Raw genomic sequence first — 26,767 nt, forward strand, 5'->3', positions numbered from 1 at the left:
ATCTAATTCTTTCTCTTCCTCCTTTACTGAAATGGCCTTTCCCAGTAACTGTGAGAGCTGGAAATAGTGGCTGTTTCCAGCTCAGCTGCTGCAGTTCATGGTGGTACAGCTAGGACTCAGCACAGAATGAAGGTCCATGTGAGTGGTCAGTCAATGGAGAGAAGAAAGTTCTTCAGTAGCAACTGAAAGCTCTTCGAAATGTGTTGTCTACATACGTGCTTAAGAGAAAAAAATTAAAAAAGGCAAAGCACTCAAACCACAACTCTAGAAACTGAAATGGAAGGGGGTGGGTTTTGATGAACCAATTCCAGGGCTGAAAGAAGAGAGCACAGCTCTGTCCCTCCGTGCTGCGTGCGTAACTGCGTGAAGCAGACAGAGCGTGCTCCTGGAGCTACTGCTGGGGCCAAGAGTCTCCACTGCAGGGACCTGTGTCCATGCACGTCTGCTGCCAAAGCCTGTGAGGACAAAACTTCACTGTCCAGACAATAACCACATCAGGTTATGGGATGTAACCTTCCTCTTTTCACTGCAATCAATACCCCTTTGCCACATAGCCTATGTACGTACACGGAACACAATGCCACAGAAAAACAGGCAAGTAAAAACACACAGTCCATTTCAGCTTAATTTATTAATAATTTATCTGCAGAGCCCTCTGTGACACTCCTGGTGTGGATCCCAAACTAATAACAGAGGCCTGGGTTTACAACCACTACAGGTGGATTGTATGGAAACTGGCAGCCATGGAAGTGTCTTTCCCACATGAATTTGCTAACAGATGTTTGACACCAGAAATGGTGCTGTTGCAGTTGAAATATAGGTGAGTGTGTAACAGTATATTTGGAGTTGTAATTTGTGACACCATGTGCTTTCTAGTTTGTAATATTACAAAATAAGCACCCCTACCTCATATTTACTATTTATCAGAATGCTTAGATTGTTAAACTTACGCATATCAGTACTACAAATGTGTAGTGCATGTTATTTCCAAAAATGTAGGTAACATTTGCTTTGCTACAGTAGTAAACAATCATGCAGATTGATTAAGCAGTAGTTTGCTACAACTATTTTCAAGAAAAAACAATGTGATGGATTTTGCTTGCTATGATAAAGGATCATGAATTCTTCTTTTGTAGGTATGATTTGGAAGTTGATAAAAGTAAACGATCAGCAATCAAAAAGATAACGGAAAGAGATGATGCGGCATGTAAAACACTTGTGCTGTGTGTTTCTAAGATCATATCACTGAACGCCGCTCTGTCTCCGAGCAGTGGCAGTAACAATGTGGAAAGTAAAAAAGCAGCAGCAGTGGTTGAAGTTACTGATGGCTGGTATGGGATTAGAGCCCTTCTGGATCCACCTCTCAGAGCTTTTTTACATCGAAGGCGGCTGACTGTTGGTCAGAAGATCATAGTGCATGGAGCAGAACTTGTTGGTTCTCAAAGTGCCTGTACACCACTGGAAGCCCCAAATTCCCTTATGTTAAAGGTAAAACAAAATATCAGTTCATCTTGATTGGGTGTGACCCAGAGATGTGATAGATGTTATTTAGCTGAGCTGTGTTGTGAACAGAAAAAAGGTTTATCAGAGCTTTATAACCAGATGAAGTTTTTTCAGCTTAATAGCCAGGTCTGTAAGACATGACACACTGTTCAATAGGGTTGGATCAGAAGTTTGTTATACAAATATCTGCCAAGTTTTGCTCCTTAATTGGTTGAGCATCTCCTCAATTTGGCTGAGCACCCAGTTACAGAAAGTACTTATCCATTAGAGACAGTATGGAAGTTGGAGGAAAAATGGGGGGGGAAAAAAAAGTTGTGAGGGGGTGGGCTTGATGGGAGGGTCTTGACTACTTTGAGGGTGATTAAAGTGCTGGGTGAGGTTTCAGCATAAAAAGTTTAATCCTCTGGTATAAAGCATTGGTTTGTCTTATAGATACTCATTTCCTGGAGAATTTTAACTCATCAAATTTTTAGTTCCTTTTTAAAATACATTCTTCAATGTGAAAAGAAACCTTCAAATTTAAATGTAATATATTCAGGTGCAAAAATGAGATATTAGTGACGTCAGTATGAAAATAGTCTTTTCTCTAGACAGAATAAATTGAGTATATTTTTGACCTACTGGTGACAGTTTATCATTCAACATTTACCTTATCCAGCTTTCAGCCAACAGCACTCGCTGTGCACGATGGAATGCAAAGCTAGGATTTCATCTGGATCCCAGGCCTTTCCCCGTGCCTCTGGCATCGCTTTACAGTGAGGGTGGTGCAGTGGGGTGTATTGATGTAGTTATTCAAAGAGCTTACCCCATTCAGGTATGGTATGAGTATTTTATGAATCTATCAGGTTCTGTGAGAGCTAAATTACAGCAGTTAATTGCTATGTCATTCCTCAAATCAGCCTTAATATAGAAAGCTAGAAAATTTAAGCAAAGGTGCCATTATGTGTAAAGTGAACAGGAGTGGTTCTTGCAGTGTGCGTGTATTTAATATTTTAAGACTGGAGTATCCTGCTGCAAGAAGAATTTGGGTTTGCACTCAGTGTCTTCTGGCTGGCTTTGCTTTCAGCTTCAAAAAGCCAGAAGCATTGAATTTCAGTTCTGTAATCTAAAAAGCATAGTGATTGTTTTAAAGGAGAAAAAAATACTCAGTTTCACCTCCAAGTAGAAGTGAAACCCATTTTTTTTTCTATTATTAACGTACATAACCCTGCAAAGAAATTAAATATTTACAACCATTTGTAAGACTTTTTCTTACACGTAGCTGGCTATATTTTGTAGGACCTATTATTTAAAACTTTTACTGAAAATAGTGTGATTATGCTGTAAAATAGAACTAAGATCTTTTAAATACTACTTAATATCCAGACATTTAAAATATGGTCAGACTTCACCGTAACTGCTTGCTTTTATAACAATACCAACTACAAAAACAAACTCGTAATCAGTCCTCTTAATGTTAACAGTTTAACCAGGATACAACTTTCAGATTTTGTTAACTTTTCTCAGGGTATGTTACACTTGGCATAGGCATATGGGTTTTTTTCCATTGCTTTCTTTCTGGAGAGCTGTGTAACTGTTGGTGCAGGAGGCATAGGGCCTGCACTCACCAGGGCAGGTGAAGCCCAGCTCAGCCCCTCAGCACCTCTCACAATACTCTCTTGCTGCTTCCCTGTGCTAAACCTGGAGCTTAGCTAGTTTAATTCACTCAGCCAGGAGTAACTAATTAACTAACAGTAGATGGAAACCAAAAAGACACAACCAGCTGCTGTCTGTTGAACTAAACTGGTGAGGTCTGATGAGGTCAGATATGCGCTAGGGCCAGCGCAGGGGAGAAGATGGGACTGTGCAGCAGAGGAGGAGGAAAGGGACCACTTTTGGCAGAAGTGGCATCTGTTTGCCTCCTCTGTCTCTTCAAGTCAGGCAAGCCAGTGTAAGGCAGGGTTGTGAACAAGGCTGTAGTGCTGTGGAGCCACTTCAGCCAGAAAACTTTGAAGAGCATCTGCAGAGCAACATTGTGGTTCCTTTACAGCATCTAACCTGGCAGGTTAGAACAGACAGTCTGGCTGATGCAGAAAGACAAATTGGGTAGAACGCAGTTCGGGGTTTATTTTCTAAGCATTGAGTTTAGTGGTTTATATCTTAATGGATCTGCCAGTGGGATCCAGCTATCTGCTAAATGACATCATTGATAGCTATCTCTATAAGCTGTGGTTTCTTCAGCTGTTCAGTCATGCAGTTCTGACTACTCCATTCTGTGTATCTTTCAAGTGAAGGCTGACCAATCAACACTGGATTTTTGCCTTTTATCTATTATACTTGAAGAGTTTATGATCTACTTCCTGTCATTTTTTAAAGCATTTTTGCTCAACAGTGAGTATTAGAAGGAAGCTAGATGAGGTTAAAAGAATTTTTAGAAGTCTGGTTTTTGTTTGGATCTTTTTATTTCAGTGGGTGGAAAGGACATCGACTGGTTCACACGTGTTTCGTAACAGCCGAGCTGAAGAAAGGGAAGCTGCCAAACATGCAGAGCATCAACAAAAGAAACTGGAAGCTCTGTTTGCAAAATTCCAAGCAGAATATGAAAAGCATGAAGGTAAAGCTTTCACTGTTTCAGAGCATGTAATAAAACACAAACTTTTTTGCGTTTACAGAAGAGTTTACAGAAACTGGTAAAAATGTCTGGTGATGGAGGAGCAGAAGTAGGGTGTTGGGTGGTTTGTTGTTGGTTTACTGTTGTATTGGTTTAACTTTTATACTTCAAGACCTTTCAGTACAAAACAGCTATGTATTTATTTGCTTGGCTTTGCAGCTAGCTAAGAAACTCTTCCTGAGCGTGGTGGTAGCCTGGCTACTAAAAAATTGCCATTTAGCACTTCAAAATTGTAGAACTGTTAATTCCATTCTCTTCAAAGACCTGACATGGTAATATTTCAGCCAGCGGTGGATGCTGCTTAGGGTGTGTCTCAGCAGACCTGAACACAAAGGCTAAGCACTGAGCATCCTTCCTCACAAACGCTGTGGAGCTGTGGAGGTACTGAGGTCAGTGGAGCTGCTCAACAGGACAGGGACCCTGGTGACACGGGATGTGAGAGGGCTGAGTTACTGAATTCCTTTTTCACTTCAGCCTTAACCAGCAACGCCAGTCTCCAGCAATCCCAGGCCTTGGAGACCAGTGGGGAGTATGGAGCAAGGAAGAGGATCAAGTTAGAGAGTGCTTGGACAAACTGGACATACCTAAGTCCATGGTCAGTGATGGAATGAACCCACAAGTGCTGAAGGAGCTGGCTGATGTCTTTGTGAGCCTGCTCGTGGTCCTCTTTGAATGATCCTGGAGATTGGTAGAGGTGCCCGAGGACTGGAGGAAAGCAAGCGTGGCTCCTGTCTTCAGAAAGGACAGGGAGGAGAACCCAGAGAACTAACTACAGGCCAGTCAGCCCTGACAAGTTGATGGAACAACTAATACTGGAAACCATTTCCAGGCACATGAAGGACAAGGTGATTGAGAGTAGTCAGTATGGATTCACCAAGGAGAAGTCACGTTTGGCTAACCTGACAGCCCTCTGTGATGAAATCACTCGCTTGGGTCGCTGAGACAAGAGCATTGCATATTGTCTACCTTCACTTCAGTAAGGCTTGTGACACTGTCTCCCTTAAAGATCCTCACAGAGAAGCTGATGAAGCTTGTGCTAGATGAGCAGACAAGTGGATTGAAAACTTGCTCAACAGTCGGGCCTGGAGGGTGGTGATCAGTGGCACAGAGTCTTTCTGGAGACCAGTAGCTAGCACTGTACTCCAGGGATCAGCACTGGCTCCAGTCCTGTTTGAATGTTTTCATTAATGATCTGGATGGTGGAGGAGAGTGTGCTCTCAGCAGGTTTACTGATGATACAAAATGAGGACAAGTGACTGATACACTAGAAGGTTGTGCTGCCATCCAGCAGGACCTCCACAGGCTGGAGAAATGGGCTGACAAAGAACCTCATGAATTTCAACAAAGAGAAGTGCAAATCTTGCAGCTGGGGAGGGACAGTCCCCTGCACCAGTACAGACGTGGGGCCACCCAGCAGGAAAGCAGCTTTGCAGAAAAGGCCCTGGTGGTCCTGGTAGACAAGTTGAGGAGTGTTGCCAGAAGGTCTAAAGAGGTGATCCTCCCCTCTTGAGCTTTTGTAAGGCCACATATGGAGTACTGGGTTTCCCAGTGCAAGAGACATGGACATACTGGGAAGAGTCCAACAAAGGACCATCAGGATGTTTTGGGGATTGGAACATTTGACACAGGAGGAGATGCTGAGAGAGCTGGGACTGTTGAGCCTGAAGAAAAGGCTCAGGCAGGTGTGATCAATGTACATAAATATCTGAAGGGACAAAGGACCATCAAGGTGTTTTGGGGATTGGAACATTTGACACAGGAGGAGATGCTGAGAGCTGGGACTGTTGAGCCTGAAGAAAAGGCTCAGGCAGGTGTGATCAATGTACATAAATATCTGAAGGGAGGGTGTAGAGAAGATGGAGCCAGGCTCATCTCAGTGATGCCCAGTGACAGGACCAGAGGCAACAGGCAGAAACTGAAACACAGGTTTCCCCTGGACATCAGGACACCCTTTTTTACTGTAGGGGTGACTGATAGTGTTGCCTAGAGGCTGTGAAATCTCCATCCGTGGAGATACCCAAAAGCTCAGCGGACATGATCTTGGGAAACCAGCTGTAGGTGACCCTGCCTGAGCAGGAGAGTTTAGCCAAGATGACCTCTACAGGTCCCTTCCAGCTTCAACCATGTTCTGATTCTGTAATGGGATGACACTGCACACCTCTGCTGGTGGTTTCTAGCAGTAGTTTCAGGTCTGCTCTTGCTGGAAGTGCCACAACTGGCTGCTGATGGCTGCAGCTTCACAGAGCTCACTGCTGCACCAGAGATGTTTGCTTCCCCTAAGGTCTGACTCTGCTAAACTGGAATCAATAAGAGTACTAGGATTCTTGCCACACTGATCATGATTCCAGCTGCTTTGATACTCCAGTCTATTTTGGGAAGGAGTTGGTTTTGGTCTTGGTATTTTTTTTCCAGGAACAAATAGGATTCCATCACTAACAGTAGCCTGTGCTGTTCAAGTTTCATAGTGTCATATCTACACCCCAGATAAACTCTCCCTTTCCATAAGTCTTTCTCGTGGTGATCTGTAACACGTAGATTTTTCTGCCTTCTCAGAACCTGGATTCCCTCACAAGTAACAAGGAAAAGGCAAATAAAGCCATACCCCAAAAACAAACAAAAAACATAACCCTAACCAAAAAAGCACCTAACCAAACAAAACTACAACCCCACCACTGAATTCTTAGTTGAAATCAAAGATTGCTTTATAGTTCTTAACTTCACTGATGTCATATGTGATATCAGTATATATGATACCTCCACATATCAGTCACCTCATTGTTTTGTTTTGTTTGACTGGTGAACTTGTCCGTACTGGAGTCTAATGTGTTGAAGGAATTCATCAAAATGCTAGCAGCAAAATGACTTGCCTAAGAAGAGGGTATAGTTTAATGTGAAAAAGTTGGCTTTTAGGTGGTGTCCTAAGGAGGCTTCCTGCAGACCTGTGGTCACCTGTTGTTCCAGATTTTAGTATCTTTGAGACCTTTCTGCTTTAATGAAAGGAAGAGGAAGAGACAGACATACAGAAAACATGGTCAAGTGTCGATGAAGTTTCATAGCAGCCTGTCAAGCCTCCCACCCTGTCCTCAGTGCAGGCACAGATACTGGCTTCTCCAAAGTTTATAGAATATTCTAATCTGTGTTATTTTGAAATGAATTAGGTTTATATTTTCATGAGAGAGATCTACACATACATCAGTTCCTATATAGAAGTGGTTTGTATTTTTATTCTTGCAAGGCCTATGTACTGCCACGCTCCTTACAGAGTTACTCCCTCTTTCACTGTTCAAGTGTGTTGGTTGTACTCCAGAGTTACTCCCTCTTTCACTGTTCAAGTGTGTTGGTTGTACCCAACACGGTGGCTTCTCTTCAGCAGAGGCAGCGTGCAGGAGGACGCCGAGGTCCCGCGTCCTCACCAGGCAGCACATCCGCAGCTTGCAGGATGGCGCGGAGCTGTACGAAGCACTTCGGGACGCGCCTGACCCTGCTGATATGGAGGTAACTCTAGATCCTGCTGGGCTAATCCTGAAAGGCTTCTGCAGGAATTTACAGTTTGGTAATTCATGCTAAAATCAACCATTAAATTACTGTTTATTTCTCACTGCCTTTTAAGATTTGCTACAGCATGATTATTGCTAAATAAAGTAAGGTGAAAAATTTTGAAAGTGTTGTCATGAAGGCCTGTTAAAATAGATTGATCATATCATGGAATGAAAAAAAATATTCTCTTGATATAAAAATCCAGTACGTAGCACAATTAAAAATGAATGTTACTTGTAATTTTATTACTTTGCTTTGTCTTGTATGCATGAAAACAAACGCACCTCGTAAGTCTTGAGTTTCACACAGTCACTGTTGCATGCTGTTCACCAGTGTTGGAGTGATTATATTGTCATTGTTCTCTCCATTCCCTGTTCCAGTTCCATCACACCTTTTAAGTATTTATGCCTTTATTAGTAAAGATGCAGGTGATTAGTCCCTGCCAGTTGTTACAAATTAAACACATGCCTTGCCCTGTGTCCTTGGCTGTCAGAGCCCCACGATCTGTGACTGTGATCAAACGTCAGCGTGCCCGTGGTGCTACACGTAAAGGCATCTGGGTCCTGAAGGCTGCCTCAGAAAGGGGACTCCTGAGGCAGTTCAGTGTGAACCACTGCCAGCTTTTCTTTCCTTCTGACAGGATTTTTTTTCTAAATGTTTCTTCTTTCTTATGAAACAGGCAAGTATGCCTATTGGATCAAGTACTCCCCTTTGTTATGCACTCTTAAGCAGGCTTCTCACTAATTCCCCCATGAGAGCAGTGTGTAGAGCAGTACTTGCACAACGGAGCACCGAGGACCAGTAAAGAGTGCTGACTCCTCATGTGTTAACACCCCTCATTTCAAGTCCTAGCAGTGTACCAGCTGAACAATAAATTGCTTGTGACAGATGAACACTTAAAGAAGCTTTCTAAAGAACTTGGCAGGATTTTTTTAATTCCTAAAAAAGATACTGAATACATTTTCTCATTTACAGGGATATCTCAGTGAAGACCAATTAAAAGCTCTGAATGCTCACAGGCAGTTGATGAATGATAAAAAGCAAACTCAGATACAGGAAGAATTCAAGAAGTTTTTAGAGTCAGCAGAACAGGAAGAAAATGGTTGTTCCAAACGAGATGTGTCTACTGTATGGAAATTATGTGTGGTAGACTACAGAAAGCAAGAAAAACATAAAGGTTAATACTTGGAAAAATTTATAAGTAACTTTTATCTAAACATGGTAACTGGCCAACACAGCAGGTAGATTTGAAGAGCTTCCCACCAGATTTCTAGGTTGCATGTTAATATTTCAAATTTTATCTGTTTTTTCATTGAGGGCTTTTGGGTGGGAGAGTGTGTTATGGATTTCTTTTGTTTAAAAGCCTTGAAGATAGTATTGCAGAGCCAATGTATCTTAATCTGCTGTTGTCAGGAGTGATTCTGAGCATCTGGCGTCCACTGCTGGATGTCTGTTCACTGCTAAAGGAGGGTGGTCGGTACAGAATCTACCAGCTGTCAACATCCCCACCCAAGGGAAGATCAGACTCAGCTAACGTGCAACTGGCAGCAACAAAGAAAACTCGGTATCTACAGCTGCCAGTAAGTCCTTTAAGTGCATAAAAATGTATCATTAAAACGTATCACAGTCTATGTAACTGTATTGTAAATACATTGAAATCTTGTTTCCTCAGATATCACAGGAGATGCTGGCACAGATTTTCTTTCCAAGAAAGGCTCTAAAATTCACCAGTTTGTCCGATCCTTCTTTTCAGCCACCATGTGCTGAAGTTGATTTAGTTGGAGTTGTAGTTTCTGTTAGCAGAACAGGTACGTTGTGAACCACATTCACATCCTCCCATTGCATAAGCACTGAATTTTTTATTTCAAAACTCAGAAAGATCTTGGTGTTGTACCTGCATCTGAGGCCTGTGAAAACCTGCCAGTATAGCCCATCTCTGTGAGATGGTGGCAGATAGTTCTGTTTCCTAAAGAAAAACTGTCTTTGCTTCTTAGCTTGGGAAGAACTCAGTAAGGGAGGATCCAAGCTCAAGAGAAGCTTTTCTTTATTTTTTTTTTCCTGTAAATTGTGGATGTAAGTTCTCACATCTGTGTTCAGCATCTGCAGCAGTACCACTGTGCATGTGCATGAGCTCCCTCTTTTGCTTGCAGGAATGAGTGGAACACGGGCACTGGAGTTCATGGGTAGGGACAGGTGGAGCCTCTTCTGCATACAAAGGAAAAGCACTAGAGCAGTATTGTTTCTTAAGCACTGGAACACAGACTTTGAGTTGTTCCCTGTAATCAGTAGGGAGATAGTGCAGAACATGGAGGAAGCAGGAAACATTTGTTACTGTGCCATGTTACAGGTTGCTGTGTTACGTCTATCAATTCTTTTTCAAGATATATGTGACTTTTTTATAGATACAAATCACAGCAGTCAACCTTTCCTTAAAGATTTAAGGTTTAATTCAGACTTTTTTCTTGCTTTTAGGTTTCACTACTATGGTGTACTTATCTGATGAAAGCTACAACTTGGTGGCAGTAAAGCTGTGGGCAGAGCTCAGACACTTGGCTGCAGAAGACGTGGTTGTGCGCTGCTCCTTCATTTCCGCCAGCAACCTGCAGTGGCAGTCGGAGTTCAGATCAGAAGTGCCTGTGCTGTTGGCTGGAGACCTCTCTGTGTTCTCAGCCAGTCCAAAGGAGAACTACCTTCTAGAGAAGGTTAATGAACTGAGAAGTATGATACAGGTAAATTGGTAGACTTTTAGTTTAATGGTTAATTTTGCTTACTGCTGTGTTACGTTCTTCAGCAAAACGTCCATTAGTACTAATAGATAACTAATGCACAAAATGATGAATTTGAGGGGATTTCCTGGGAGATGGAGTAAAATGTCAACACACTTTTCCTGGTGGACTCTACATATTGTCTTTTGACATTGTCTTTTTGTCTAATGGCTTTTGACCTTTTGGGGTTTTTTTTAATTCAACTCAGCCAACACAGTCTTTAGGATGTGCACAGAATCTTTGGCTAGCAAAAAATACTGTACCTGTCAGTAGGGAATCTGTCAGTTTGACTCTAGCCTTTTAGAAGTTGAAATATGCTGCCTTGCTCAGCTGGACATATCAGTATCAGGCTGTTGATTTCATTTATTTATTTATTTCAGTTTTCTAGCTGTGCAAAGTGGCACATCTTGATGATGCAGTCTCACTTCTTACTGAAAAAATTTAAAACAAATTTTAAATGAAAAGCTTAAACAAAAGGATTTTTTTTCTGTCTGACAATAAAAGGAAGGCATGCTGTTTCCCTCTGTGGAAAGTGCAGTAGTCTTCTAAGTTGTTAGTTTGATATAAAATAAACTTCTAGCAGCATTATTATGAGTAAACAAAGTCTTAAATACTCTGTGAGCATGTAGTACTTAAACAATTTGAAAAACAACTATTTGGCATTGGCAACTGTTCTCCTTTACAGGATGTGGCTTCCTTTTGCTCTGATGCAGAAAGTAAATTGAATTTGCTACGAAGAAGTGTCTCACTTACACCTGGTGTAACCAAAAGATGTGCCCTGGAATCCCCCTCTCCTTCCTGCAGCTCGGCTCTTTACGCAGAGGATAAAAGTTTGGTACGCTTCTGGTAATTAATACTGTGATCATACTGGCAGTACCTACAGTAAGGATAGAGCAGGTTTTATACCAACAGCTGTGGTGAATGGCCTCAGCTCCCAGTCCACTCTGTACGCTCTCCTCAGGGCAGTGCCAGCTGATGAGAGGCCTCCTCTGCCTGTGGGTGTAGGGTTATTCCCCAGGAAGGACCACGAGGCTCTTCTTCACCCAAGCAGCATGTGAAAACCTCCTCTTGTGGCCTGTGTTTTGACACCATGCTTGAAATATTCTGAATTTTATATGAATAAAATGAATCATCCTTTCACTGTAGATGATTTATCCCTTTCTTGGCCCCACTATGAAGGTTATCTGATGTGGATGTTACCAGAAGGAAAAATTCTGATCTGTAAATTTTTCTTTCACAGCATTCTGTAGTTCCTACTTTTGTTTTGAGATTTTACCTCTTGGTTGTCTTTTCCTAGATATTGTTCAGTATTTCCAGGGTCTAGAAGAGAAGAGGTATCGCCTAGTACTTGTTTAAATTTTATAGCATTTTTGACAAAAACTGAGTTAAACAGTACTCGTTTCCCATGGAGGCTGCTGGTGGCAAGTTGTTCCTGATGTGGAGTACTGAGTGCAATCAGAACAAAACTTTTCCTGCCACTTGTTGTGAGGGAACTGGAAACACTCTGATGGGAGATCAATTCCTGGCGACTAAATTTAAGCTTATAAGGCATCCTCTTCCATTTCAGAGAGAGTGTTAATATTTAATTCTGAGGGTTTTGTTTATATCTGCATATTAAATATATTACCCAAGTTAAAACAAATGAGGCATTAAAGGTACTCTGAAGCTAAGTATGTGTTTGAATGGTTTGCAGTGCAGCATCTGTCTTGTGTGTACTGTTATCTTCAAGGTTTTTTGGTCCATATTCTATCCCCTTTTTCTTCAAATTTTATTAATGATTTTTTTCCCTGCTTCACCTGCTGAGGATACATCCACTGCAGCAGGAGACTGAACTCCTTTCTATGAGTGCTTTGATTTCTTAACACCTGGCACATTAAGCTTAGATCTCAGAATGTGAATGTGTTGTCTTAATGGAGACCTAAATTGTGTTTTACTGAGCGTCAGTACTTGAAGGAATAATATTAGTCATCATCAGAAGGTATCAAACTGAAGTTGGACAAGAATGATGACAGAGAATTTTTATATCAGTTTTTTTCCTGTTTTGTGTAAGCAATTGAGGAAGCTGATGAAATGGGACATCCTAGTAAACACAAAACCTATCTCTTTTTAACTAGATCTCTTCTAAAATGGAAATAAAACATCCAAGCCCTTTGTCAACCAGCACACCAAATACGAAACTTGTCACACAAGGGTCAGCAAAAATGCCTTCAACTACTACAATGAATGAAGACCATCCTAAAAACAGCAAAAAGAGAAAAGCCATGGACTTCCTCAGTTGCATACCTGCCCCTCCACCACTGACCCAAACATGTTCCATCATTTCTCCATCTTTAAAGAAGCCATTTCAGCCTCCGCGAAGTTTGGGTTTGCAGCGCAGCAAATCGTTGAACGAAACAAATCAGAACATTGGACACACCACACCCTGCAGAAAGCTGAGAGAAGCTGTCCACCTTCCTGACAACGACCTGGTCGCTGATGAGGAACTTGCAATGATTAATACACAAGCACTCATGAATAATTTACCAGAAGAAAAGAAGATTGCTTATGTAAATGAAAACAGCAATACAATAGCTACTAATTCATCTGATCATCTTTCACCTGCTCCAGGTCTATTGGGGAAGCAAATAACTCATCAAAAAGCAGTTCCCAAGTAGCTGAGGCTCTTCAGAAGGACATAAAGGAACCTGACGTCTCGTTACCAGCCCCCAGAATGCTGCAAAGACCAAACCCCCAAAAATGCTACTGAATGCACTTGTACAGTATCGTATATATTTAAAATTCAAATTATTTGTATACTTTGTACATTAAGTCCTGAATGTGTTTAATAAAGCTGTATTACAAAAACAAAGACACATGACATTACATTTTATCTGCAGAATAATTTGGAGTTAGTCATACATTTCTCACACCAGCCTGTACCCTAGAAGAGCGTTAGTCTGGCCAGAGGCTTGATGACATTCTGTAAGCTGTTGCTTTGATTCTGATGTATTCTTAGGTTACAGTGGGATCTTTGTTTCAGTCTAAAGCCATTCTGCAGTATTAGAATAGTTACTTGGCTGTCAGAAGTGACGAGGCAAGATAAACAATTCTGAGTTTATTGTCAATAAACATGACAGTTCTGTAACATTGCTTTGTAATTCTGGCACCCTTCTTGTACTTTTCCCCTCAGCCTTTCCCTATAGCACTAAAGGGTTTATAGAACAGCTGTAATGATCTGATTCATAGTCAAATGCTGTACAAAGGTATTAATGATAGATCCTTGGTGGGTGTTTCTCAGCTACTCCTCCTTAAAGAAGCTCTTGAGGCTACAGCATCATGAAAGATAATCAGATCTTTCTTTGATTTCACCATGAGATCTCTCTGCTGGGAGTGAGTTAGTGCTTGAATTTATTACTTTGTTCTCATTAATTTCAAGAGATGAAGCTTCTCAGAGTTGAGATTTCTCCACTGCAGAGGGAAACAGTTCTGCTAGATGGGCTCCCAACTCCATGTGTTATTTGTCAGGCTGCCCCTTGCTTTGCTGTTTCCCACCATGCGTGGGTCAAAGGAGGGAGGGCATTTCAGAAGTGAAACCACCAGCTTGTGCTTTGCAGCCTTTCAAGTGGTCCTGTCCCATTCACTTGACTCAGGAGCCACCCCCAGTTCAGCACCTGTCACAAAGCTGGATGTGGCAGCAGGACTGGAGAACTGTAATGTGCTGGTAGTTCTGCCAACCTTTGTGTAATCCTCTAGAGCCAGGTTCCCTAAGCCCCCTAGTTCACAGTGATTTACAATGGTGATACTACTTCTTTAAAAGTAGATTAAAAAACAAATCCCAGTTCAACTTGTACATCTACTGTAGAAAGTTTTAGCTTTTTCCCAGAAACAGCATATTTATTTATACCTCTTACAATTCAGTCTGTTAAGTTGCTACATGAATAGCAGCTATGCCCACAGTTCGTGAGCTGTCTTCATTTCCTACTGCAAAATAACTTCCTGTTGTCTTCCATAATCACTGTCTAATAATCTACACTTATGTTTAAAAAATTGCATCACAAATACTGAGTTTTAAAAACATTCCACATGGCTTTCTGATGAGAACATAATTGCAGAATTTAACCCTATGGATAAAACTACTGCAGGATAGCTGCTTTCCTCTCTCATCCATCAGTCGGTGGCTTCTTGGTACTTAGCGATGGAAGGAATTGATTTCTCCCCTTTTAAGAACATTTTTGTACTCCTTTCCCAAGTAGTTTTTTTGTGCTTCTGAGTTAGTTTGGGTGTCTGGTAGCCTTGTGCTCCAGCTATTCAGAGCCACTCCAGCAGCCCTGTTCCCACTCAGATGCTAGGCACTAGCTTCACGCTGATGTTTCCTTGTCAGAGCCTCTGTACATGGACTCACCTCAGGGCCAGCTGAATTCCTATGTCTTGGCAGAGTTGGGGTGTCAAAGGTGTTTTGCCTCAGAGCTGTTGGGCTGTGGTGGAGCTGAGGTAGGAGCAGCGTGTGCCCAGACAGCAGAGGCAGCCAGGGCATGGCACCGAGCGGCTACGGGCTGTTAGAGCTGCTCTTCCCACCTTCCCCTTTGCTGTGCCTAAAGCTAGGGAGGGTGCAGTGGGAGGACACAAAAGGTGACACAGACAGGTATAAAGGGATAAACCAGCAGGAAATGGAATGTGTGGAGAAGGAATTGACCATGTGGCAGGTAAGAAATAGAGAGAGTGGGAATACTTATTGTTATCTACTGCTGACAGAGTACGACTGGAAAAACACCAACCTCACAGTGTGTGGCACAGCCAATAAATTTCACTGTAAGCTTGAATGGATCTTTGTGGAATAAGAGGGATGAGAGAGAGGATAGTCTGTACTGGGGATAGTGGTTTTAGGCTGGTCTTGTAGCACTGTGAGATCATAACCTCACATTTAAAGATTTGTAAGAAATAAAAGTAATTTAGAAATGTAGTAGAAAAATACAAGAATAAAAACAGTTTAGATAAAAAAAGTAAAACTAGACACTTCTATACCCTGATAATTAAAACCCAGTGAGGAATCCACCTCTTCAGTTAAATGGCATGTTGTGTGTACGTGCCACGAGGTCTCCTGTTTGAGAAAGTGGGGCTGAAACGGGCACCCCTGCCATAAGCTGCATTTGGTCCACTGCTGCTTCTCTCATCTCTGCTTGGCTTTTCAGACTGAAGAACACTGTGGAAGGTAACATTGTGCTCATATTGGTCTTTCATCTGCTGTATCTTTTCTCGAGGGACATGATGAATATTTCTTCTGTAGAGTCAACATTAACAGAAATATACAAATATTTAGCTGCCTGTGTACTGGAGGTTATCTCATGCTTGCGAAGGCTCCTGATCTGTTCAGCATACTGGGTCACATCCCCACTGAACTACTTCTAGACCTTTTTTTGCCAAATTGTTTTTCACTTCCACCTACTTCTTAGAAATAAACATTTCTGTGACTGCTGAAAAATGCTGCCAGGAGCTACGTAGGGCAGGTGACGAAGAGCTATGAAGAAGACCTGTGTATTATTTTATCTGAGGTTTAGTGCTAACAGCTTGTTAGCCTTGGAATGAGCTTTTATACATCTGGAGAACTGCAGAGAAGGGCTGTAGATATCCCAGCACTGACTTGTAATCAACAAGTATAGAGTTCAAAAACCCATTCTTGCTTTGAGAGCAAGTGGGGCAAACCCATCCCTCATGTGGCTCAGGCTCCAGGACAGACCTGCAAACAACGGCGAGTCTGAGAGGGAGTGGGACAGGATGCTCAAATGCGCAGACTTTCTGGGTAGACCAAAAATGACTGCAGTGCCTTGGCACATTAGTGGGAATCGTTCTTCCAAAGACCACCAGGGATTTCTGCTTGTCTGTGAGTCTGCAAACTCCAATGATCTTTGGTTTTGCCATTTAGCTCTGCTAGGCACGATTCATCACCTAGAATCTAAGTTTGTCCTGCATCTGTTTTTTCAAGGCCTTGTGACATGTAAATCCTGCAACTCTCAGTATGTTTTTTTCCCCTAGTGGAAAAAAACCTTTTCCCTGCCTGCTGCAGCATCCTGCCTGTGAAGTGGGCACGAGCCCCCGCGGCAGCCAGTGCCCCACACACGCGTGCAGCCACCGGCACCAGCCATGATGCTGGCGTGGAACCAGGGTGGAACCAGCATGGAAGCAACCTTCAGCCACCCCTGAACCATCTGCCAAACTGCTGCTCCAAACTGTGTCTGACTTAGCGTCACAGTGCTGCTGTGAGAAGCCAGCTCATTTCAGATGGTTACTGAAACAGAACAGGAGTCACCGCACAGCTGGGCTCATAACGAGCAGTTACTGGGCAAACCTGCCCCTGCCCCTGCAGCCTGCCCTGCCCACGGCTCCAGTGGCCCCGGGGAGCAGGAGCTGGCCCTGCAGGTGACTGCAAAGGCTGCAGGTGTCCCCACCTGCCTTCAGCCCCCAGCCATGGGCAGCCACCTGCCATGTCCTGCCTCACCTGGGAGCCGCCAGCGCTCCAGGCCATGGCCTCCTGCCATTGTCACACACAAAAAGGAGCAGCACTGTTTTTTGGCTAGAGTTCCTAGTAGGCATACAACAAAAAATCGGTTGGAAGGAACCACCCGTGCCCTGTTTTCTTGAAATAACAAGTAAGTTAATATGTGTTAGCTTCTGCTGCAGTAGATGGGAGGGCACTCACCACTATAATAGAGGTTACACTTGGCTTAAGGCCAGAAAATTAGCCTGCATGGAGTTGTGACATAGCCATTGCAACCTGCAGCCTCTAGCCAAACTGACATGCACAGAGCTGTATTGGGCTGCCTCTGGATCCTACGCCATCATGCAGAGATGATACATACACTGTATCCCTTCTGTGTGTGCATGTTAAGGTCATGCACAGTCAGGCTCTTTCAGGGCTGAATTTACTGCAGACCAGGTACTCAGTAATAGAGAATTTCTGTGACAATCCTTCTGTTGTCCTTTACTAGGTTAACTTCAGGGGCTATGAAGAGGAAGAGTGCTGACCTTTCCCAGAGCACATCAATAAAATGAGAAGCTGAAGCTGTCTGCCATATCAAACAGAAAAAGATGTACCTTGTCAGTTCTCGAACATTGAACTTCCAGGGTGTATCTGGTTCTTGGAATATAACTTCATATCTATTTTCACGTGCCTGAAGAAGGACACAAAGTTTTAGACATACGGCTGCCAAACTCAGGAGTAGCCAATCTGCCAGACCCCCTGAGATTTTATCTGGCTGAGAGATGTATCATATGTACCAGGAGCCAGAAAAAGGAAGAGAACCATGACTCCCATCAAAGTGCTGGACTGAGTCCCAGCTGGTTCATTTCCTTCCGTATCAAAGGATCTGGGTCTCCCAGCACAAATTCCACCAGCATTGCCCCTGGTCCCCATCCCCCACGGCACTGGCATACTGGCACTTGAACTCTCTGGAAGTCACCCATGGTTCAAGAGCCACAGGCTGGCCATGCCCATCTGGAGCTTCTGGGAGTGTGAGGTCAACATCTAACAGTCAAGCCACTGTCTCTGCAGACCTCAATTTATTTTTAAGGTAAAGCAACATATTTGCTTTAACATATTGCTTTAACATAATATTAACATATTTTACATATATATAATTTTTTTCAAATTTATTGATTGATTTGGGGGAAAGGAAGCAGGGAAATCTGTTGACTTTTTTTACATCTTGTCCACCTCTGTGCTCCCTCCCTTGCTTCCTAGTCACCCACATTCACAACTGCTGCTGGAGTGACATCTCCAGGCTTTACAGCACCACTAGTAATTCCTGCCTCTTTTGTATTCCCATACAAGCAATACTTAGATCCTAATTTCTTAACTGACAAGGCCATACCCAAAGAACAGAAGCATGAGTGTAAAGTTAGCAGATAGGGCCCATTATGAAACTGTACTAAAAATATTGCCATCTCTGCCAGAACTGACAAGAGATACCAATGCATCTTAGAAAACTCAGTATTATGTATTTTTGGCAAGTCATACACTAAAATTCTGTGTCCTATCTAGATATATTTGTCAACAAATAGTTTGGGTTCAATTCTAATCACTACTGGGGAAGGGGATGGCATCTTAGAATCAGAGAATCATAGAATGCCTTGGGTTGGGAGGGATCTGTAAAGGTCATACAGGCCATCTTGATTGCCTAGGCATGCCTAGTCATCCTGATTGCCAAGAAGTAACAGGGCAAGTTCAAAGACCTTTTCAAGTAATTTTGCCTTCACTGAGTTCCAACGCAGTGAAACAACTCCACTGGCACCTCTTCCCCTCCTTTGTCACAATATCAGTCCTTAACTACACAGAACCAAGGGAAATGGAAGTAATTCTTTCTAGCCATGTTAAGAACCATTTCAGTCAGATGACCCTGTAAAAGTCATAGCTGGGTATATGAAAGCAGTAAATCAGAGCTCTCCCTACCATCATCACATAGGGCTTCATTTCCCAAGCATGGATGTTGGTGTTATCAATAACAACCGGGCTTTTCCCATTCTTCATTGCTCTGCGCGCTGCAACGGAACACATGGAGGAGAGCTACAATGCATTCATTCAGTAACAGACTGAGCTGGGTTTCACTACCCCCAAAGCATCCTCTCTTTGCCTGCTGCTTGGCTCCCCACCAGATGGGGGTTTGCAGCTGCCACCCAAAGGCGAGCAGAGCTGAGCACCCACCAGGAGCTCTCCTGGAGGAGGGGATCCAGCTGCTGTCTGTGCTCAGGAGTAAGATCTGAAGGTCTCATCGAACACACTCACTGATATCACAGCACTAGGTATTCACAGGAGCTAAACTGACTGTTAGTTGCAAAAAATCTCTGTTACATGATCTCAAAGTGTTTTCTATTGCTAGAAATTAGTTCAGAGCACAGCCACGAAAGCCTGTTATATTTTCCTCTCTGAAGCTCAGACCTGGGTTGGTTTATTCTCAAACTTACAACTAGGTCTGCAAGTTTTCCTCCTGGCTACCACTAACTGCCCCTGTAGCCCCCAGTTCCCAGTCAGGAGAGACCTCTAAGGAGTTACAGTCTGAAGGATGTGGTGCATACAGCTGCAGCAAGCAGCTGCTGGGCCAGTATTTGCATGCCATCTGCTGCTACCAAGCTTCATCAGTGCCACCTAACAGACACCCTTTTACTTTCACAAATAACATCTATAAATCACTAACTTTTTTTTCATTTATAAATTTCTCTCTTTTAAGTCTGAAGAAATAAAATCAGACGTGGTAAAAGTATTTTTTTTTAACCAGTACCCTGTGAAGTGCAGTGTATGACACCACTTGGAGGTATTTTCTTGGGGGTGCTAATTTGAGACAGACTGAAAAGCAAAACTATTCTGGAAAACCCCTGGATTGAGTTCAGTCACCTCTCTTTTGGTTCCATTTGTGTGCATCCTCTAGGAAGTCAGGCTCAAACACGTACACACCGTTTTCGATAAAGAAATCATCAGTACTAAGAACTACAGCACTGGGATAGTCACGTTTCAGCTGTCTGCAAAAAAAAACACAAATGAAAGAAGGATTAGCATATGCTAACGCATGTCTGTAATAGAAACCATTAAACCAAGGGCCACATGGATGCTCTGCAAATATGCACAGTGCTTCATTTGAAAAACCCCATCTTAAAGGACCTTGAAGTAACGCAACCAGTAGCCAGACACAGGAGGAAAGGCATGGAGCTTAAAGGCATGGCCTCGACATCTTTAGTTCAGCAGAGAAACCCACTCTGTCAGCAGGAGCCTTTAACCATGTTTTCTTCATTTGCCTTCTGAGCTATCTGAGAAGGTATGATTGTAAATACAAGAAAATAAGCAAAACCCAAACATGATAATGTCATGGAAGTTGGTCTCAACAGAAAATTTGACCATGAGAGTTGCGGTACAGAGAGGCTTTTGGAGGAATGATTTGTCATTTAGTAAAGCTGGTCTAGATTACCAGTTTCTCTTGTTATTTTCTTTTACTTTTTTTTTTTTTTTGGCTATAAAGCACATAGCACCTTTTTTTTTTTTAATTTGCACACAAGTATCTGAGTGATTAGTCAATGTTCCTTATTATGTGTTGCAATTTTCTGGTTCCTTTCTGCTTTTCACTTTTCCCTGTTTTACTCAATCCTCTTCCTGTAGAGCTGAGTAATTTTTATTTATCGCCAGCTTTCAAACATGTTTTATAAACAAATCTGTATGGCCTAGATTGGCAGCCCCAAATGCAGCAGATCCATAGAACTGGTCCCCCCTGGTCCATGGCTCAGGGCAATCCCCCTTCTCTTCACGCTGACGTGTGTCCTGCAGCCATGCTCCTTCAGAGCCATGGAGGGTAGGTGGGTGGACACATGTCCTGCACCAAGCTGGGACTGGCTCTAGGAGGTTGTAGTGCCAGCTTATGTGGGGGTTTCAACATGAAGCATTCCTCTGCTAGTCCTCAGACAGCACTGAAAAAAATCTTAATGCAAAATTGTGTTACCCTTGGTGTGTAATCCAGACTTCTTTGTATCCATAGAAAGAGTTGTCTATTTTTTTTTGATCAAGGGAGTGTTGGAGGAGGGAGTCTCTGCAAGAAGTCAGGGAGAGCCCGTGGCATCATCTCACTACTCTTTGTCTCCCTAAGGCCCAAAATATCTCTGGAAAAGGAAGTAAGGCCAATTGAGAAACCTTGAGACTCTCAGACGTGAATGCTGCTGCCCTGCTGTCTCACAGCACACATAGCCTCTAGTCACTCTCTGACTCATTTCAGCTTCCCTGATAAAATGCTTCTCTTCCATCCCCAAAAGCTGTAAAGCAACTATTTGTCAATGTCTTCTCTAACTGAGCAACAGCAATGGAGGAGGTGCCTCCAGGTTATCAGCAAAAAGCAGACGCAGACAGAAAAGGCTTAATTCTGTCACGTCTAGCTCTGCCCTGACCGTTTACTTACCGACTTCACCCTAATCTGCCTGCTAGCGGCACTGATTGCACACTGCATTTCGCTGACAAAGGTCAGCTGCTGACTCTGTTCTGCCTCCACTGTAACTTCCACCATCTGCTGACCAATTAGGAAAATTTTGTGGTAGCAACCACAAAGAGAGCAGAGACTCGCCGCTGACAGCCTGGCCAGAACTGGGCTGCAGCCACCGCTACCTGTTGTTTAGCACCTACATGTCATTACCTTCCAGCTCCAAAGAGAGGTTTTATTCACAGTTACTGCTGGGCAAACAGATCATACACAAGTCCTGTTGCAAACTGTTAGCACCTCACCTTTCCCACTGCTTTGCTCACATGCAACCTCTTCTCTAAAAAACTGACTGTGCTAAAATACGTGTTCTCCCTTCAGCTACTAATAGGCACGCAAAATTGCACACATTAATAAAAGATATTTTTTTTCTTGTTCAGTGTTTCTTTCAAACGTGTTCTCAACCACTGCAAATTAAAAAGAATATGTTCTTAGCATACAGCTTACTAGATTTTTAATATATATGTGCACATTTACATGAGAGTTTTGATATTAACCCTTAAGTAATTTCAATAGTATGTGATTATCTGTAAAGTCAGTCCTATATCTGTAAACTATCCTCATATCACTGGTAAATGCCATAGATAAAATTTGTCCTATAAAGGAGGAAAAATACAACACAAAACATGCTAAGAACTATGAATTACTGTTACATTTGCTATATCCATACCAAACAAACTCCTACTAGCAGTGACATAAGAAAATATTAAGTGGGAAAAAGAAGAGGTTTTACCTTCTGCTTATTTTGCTGGTTTTAACTTTTAGCTTTCGAAAACAACCAAACTGACACTAAAATTTATTACTATTTTCTGTAATCCCTTATTGCTCATAAAGCTGACAAAAATTTTGTTTCTTCTGTCCCTTATAATTTACCAGAGCAACCAAGTCTCTTCAGTATGCTCCTTGTGAAATAAGCCTTCCACCATCTACACAGGACCAGAGGCTGGTTTAGAACAAAGGTTTCACATAGGCTCCTGATCCCTGCACACAATGAAAATGCCTGTATTTTAACATAACACACACCCTCTGTGCAAAACCACAGGATCATAGACTGTTTGGGGTTGAAAGGGACCTTTAAAGGTTACCTAGTCCAACCCCATGGGAGGGGGGAGGACAAAATAGGAGGACTTGTGACCAGTGTTAGTAATGAATGAATTTTGAGCAGCACTGTAAGAAGAAAATTACCTGTTGCTGTTAGATCAGTAAGTGTAAAGCATACTCAGGAGGAAAATAAAAATGAAATCTCTCTGCAAGACCAAAAGGTACACATGAGGCACGTTTGCTTTTCTGAAAAAGCACTGCATTGTGATAAGCAGCATCTGCCAAAGGTTCAGTATTGATTTGCCTGCGTGGGACATTTAATTGCACGGTGTTACAGCTCTGCCCTGCAGCAGACACAAAATACAGTATGCTCTGTATCTTGCTGGAGGAAAGTTTTCCCCCTCCTTCTGCAAGTCAAAGCAGATTCCCACGCCAGGTGCCGTATCTCATTAGATTGGCTGGTACAGTTCAGGTGCTTCTGCTCTGACATGCCAGCAGCAAACTTCACCTATCCTCCAGCAGGCCTGGAACCAGGCCTCAGACAGATGAGGCTGTGCAGAGGCTGCTGTGATTAAAAAAGCAGAATCTTTCTGTTGCAGATACAGCCGAGCCCTGTTTGACCACAGCAGCACTGTAACAACTGCCTTCCTGAACAGACAGGTAGCTTTAGAGTTTCCTGTGTTACTCATCTGCAGATCTGTTCCCATGATTTATACCAATTTTAAGTCCCCTTTTTCCTGAATAACATCTTCAGTTCTTTCAAACAATCATTTCAGACTTTAACTGTATATATAGACAAAATATAATTTTTCAGGATTTCAACTAGCTGGATGCATTGGAGTAGTTGGGAGAAGTCTCCAGGATCACCAGTAATAGGATTGGAGATTTTAAAAACTAATCCATAACTATTTCATAGGTTGTCACATGTTCTCATCAGAAAACCTGAAAATGTTATCTCTGATTTGAGCCTGGTAAGCAGATTGGAAGGAACATTTTTCCATGCTCAGAAGGCAACAAAACGGTACAGCAGGCAGACCTCAGAGACGGTAAATTCCCAGTCTACTTTCAGTGTCAGGGAGGTCGGGACATCTCTGTACTGAGTTCACATACAGCCACTTGCCGAGTCACTCCTCCTAACACACGGCGTTCCCATGGCGTTTGAAAGCCTCATTTCATCAGAAAACCAGAGCTACGAGACCTGGAGCGCATGCCCAGCACTACCAGCGCTCTGAAGTGTTTTGACGGCGCCCTGTGCCCCGAGGACTCTGCCCCGCGGGTGCCAGTGAGGGCTGTGCCGTTGGCAGAGCGCAACCTTCGTGTCCGAGCCGCGGGGCGGGAGCAGCCGCCGGACTCTGCAGAGCGACAGGCTGCCTGTTGGGTTGCACAGAGGCGTTCACGACAGTCCCCGGGAGCGGCTTTAGCCAAAGGTAAATGTTTACAGTGCGCTGCCACCTGGACAACTTCAGCGCTGAAGTCCGTGGAGCCCGTCAGAGCTGCAGTTCTGCAGGGGGTGGGGTGCTGGTGACACTGGCGGGGCTGGAGGCTGGAGCAGCAGGAGGCAGAGCTGCACCCAGCAGTGCCGCCTCGGTGCCAGTGCGCTCTCTACTTCCCGGTCTGCAAGCCTGCTCCCTCCGAGTCTCATGAGGAAGCACAACAATGACCTCATTTCGAGTGGTAGATCAACAGCAGTGGATGAGAAGTGACACGTTTGATCACACCCGGCCCAGTGCCTGAGCAAAACTGCTAGACTGAGGATTACACGTTACCTGAGCTGTGCATCACAGCACCGTGTGGTGGAAGGGCTGCAAACAGAGACACTCTGTGCAATAAGGAGTCTGTCAGGGAAGCGGGTATGAGCTTATATGTGTTTCACTTCATTTTTCAGACACATTTTTGGAAGCTATACCTGCTTCCTCAGGTAACTCTTTTCTTAGCAGGTGCCCAGCTCTGATCATGAAATCTGCACTCTGAAGTCAGAGGGAATGTGTTCAGGAGGATGATGTTGCACACACCTGACAGAGACTATTGGAAACACAACGCCCACCTGCCCCCCTTGTCTGTGTGCTTCTGCTGGTGGTGGCACACGGTGGGCAGCGAGAGGGAGATGGTTAGGGTCACCCAAAGTAAGTGGTTCAGGGAAGTGTACTGTTAACGATGAAACAACTGGAAAGATTTGTAGCTTGGTGGCGAGCAGACTGACTCCTTGTTCTGCCTTGACTATTCAATGTATCACAGGTGGATCCTTCACTGTCTTTACCAGAGTCTGAAAACCAGACCTGGAACAAGTACCAATGCTGGCTGCTCTGAACTGAGGGAGTGACAGGAATGGGGTAATCCTTTTAAGGAAGATGCCATAACTAAATCTTGCAAAGCTATATCCAAAGGGTGCTGCCTGACACTGAAAGGTCAGGGAAACGACTCATGGATCTAAGGTTGTTCCTAGGATTGTGTAACTGATAACATTCACCGTTCCTTACACTTCTAAGCATCGTAAAGATTGACAAGTTTTAACCAAAATAGTCGCCAATACAAAGAATGAATAAAAAGTGGGTTCGAAAGCACCAGGAGAAACAATGGAGCAAAGGCTAAAACAATGGTACACACTGACAATTGAGAACACTGTTAACAGCAATAAAACTGGGAAGGGCACTGTTCACACACCCCCTAAGGGCCCAGCACAGATGGCTTGCTGCTGGAAGACCCACAGTCTGAGAGCAGGAGGATGGCCAGCAAGTCACACCAGCCCATACACACCTTCCTTCATGCTGAAAAGACACACCAAGGGAGAAAGTGAAAATAAAGGGGAAAAAAACCTCTGCCTAAGATTCATGGAGCCCTGAGTAAGCAAAATTCGGAGGCAAAAAGATGGCAGCATAGAAAGTGCTGGGTACAAGACAGCGTAACAGACCTGACCAAAACCCACCCTGTCACCATCCATTGAGAGGAACCCAGAAGAGAAAGCTAGGATGGGACAGCTGAATGTCCTTGTCCTCTCTGATTTTGTGTAGGCCTGCTGTGCTTGCAAGTATTTAACTTTGATAGTGTGGGTGAACAAAACCTGAGAGAAAAAATTTGAATGGGTAAAATTGGTTTACCAAGGGCTTTTGCAAATAATCACCTTCCTCTTCCAGTCAGATCTGGCATTGAGCTTTGTTGCAGTAATTTTCTGCAAACACCACTTTGCTTAACACATTGTATTTACCAATACCAAAAGGTGCAGAACGTGGGAATAGCAAATCTCAGTATTTTCTTGGCACCATCCTTTCATAATCTGGACAAAGTTAATGAAGAGGTACTAAATGCCATTTCTACAGATACCCTTTGCTCTGTGTACTGTTGAATGGCTAAATGTAATGATACAATTAACAGGAGTTAGAAACAGTAAGCTCCTCAAACATTCATCTGATGAGGGACTATGCCCATACTTAGCACTGATTTTGTAAATCTGTCATTGATAATTAATCTTGTGTTTTAACCCAAAAAAAAAAACCAGGTAAGTCAGTTATTTGCACTGCCCAAGAATATGGCCACAAATCATCACATTCTTACTGTACTACAGTAAGACTCAAACCCCTCTAAAGGAGAAGGGCTGAGAAGGGCCTGCATTTATGCAGCCTCCTTAGGACATGTATTTTGGGTGTCAGTAAAAACACAGCATTTGACTTGTTCATTAAAGAATCCGGTCTTGCAGAAGTCCTGTGAGGCAGAAAGCACCGACTCACAGGAAGGGCTGTACTGAAAAGAGGAAACTGTAGATGAATCCTGTCTGTCCCACAGCTTCATGTTCTGAGGCAGACGGGGTTCCTCACCCCAGAATGGGAACCTGCGTGATTAGACAGCAAGCGTTCCTCTTTCCACGCAGACTGGGTGGCACTGGGAGCTCCCAGATACCAGATGACAGATACACGGCCTCACCTCAGTGCAGTCTCACAGCACTCCCCTCGGGGTTTTTCCACTTATCTTTAAGGTGCCTTGGATCTGTCAGCGTGGGACGGTCTCTTCTGCCCAATTTTTCAGCTCTACAGCTCTGAGTAGGAACGCAGGACACAGTAACAGCAGACTGGTCCATTTTTCACAGGGCGAGGAAGCGCTTTAATGTGTATTAACCACAAAAAGAGAGCACCAGGCTGGTGCTTTTTAGAGAAGAAACAACAACTACCTCATCTTGAGCGAATAATCCGTCTCGTCCTAGAAACACCCCTCTCGGTATTGCTCCTCAGAGGCAAAATGGCCCCGGCCCCGCCGCCTTACCTGGCCAGGGTGCTCTTCCCGGCTCCGGGCAGCCCCCGCAG

The 26,767-nt window shown here is 43.4% G+C and overlaps 2 protein-coding genes across 2 annotated transcripts in view; one reads left to right on the forward strand and one right to left on the reverse strand.

Moving 5' to 3' along the window:
* BRCA2 (breast cancer 2, early onset) overlaps positions 1-13,201 on the forward strand; it is a 34,964-nt gene extending 21,763 nt beyond the window's left edge. Inside the window, 12 exon segments of the mRNA XM_008945201.1 lie at positions 650-820; positions 1,137-1,488; positions 2,162-2,317; positions 3,952-4,096; positions 7,527-7,648; positions 8,666-8,867; positions 9,104-9,270; positions 9,363-9,498; positions 10,163-10,419; positions 11,141-11,290; positions 12,570-13,051; positions 13,054-13,201. Of these exon segments, the coding sequence (XP_008943449.1) occupies positions 650-820; positions 1,137-1,488; positions 2,162-2,317; positions 3,952-4,096; positions 7,527-7,648; positions 8,666-8,867; positions 9,104-9,270; positions 9,363-9,498; positions 10,163-10,419; positions 11,141-11,290; positions 12,570-13,051; positions 13,054-13,201 (2,488 nt within the window).
* A 2,294-nt stretch (positions 13,202-15,495) lies between these two features.
* N4BP2L1 (NEDD4 binding protein 2-like 1) lies at positions 15,496-26,761 on the reverse strand (the record flags this gene model as incomplete). The annotated part of the gene is made up of 5 exons (XM_008945202.1): positions 15,496-15,712; positions 17,524-17,600; positions 18,878-18,966; positions 19,817-19,941; positions 26,727-26,761. Coding segments are annotated over 5 exons (543 nt in total), but the record flags the coding sequence as incomplete, so codon positions are not given.
* Positions 26,762-26,767: the final 6 nt, after the last annotated feature.

This window comes from Merops nubicus, unplaced genomic scaffold (assembly GCF_000691845.1).
Source record: "Merops nubicus isolate BGI_N331 unplaced genomic scaffold, ASM69184v1 scaffold16818, whole genome shotgun sequence".
NCBI lineage: Eukaryota > Metazoa > Chordata > Aves > Coraciiformes > Meropidae > Merops > Merops nubicus.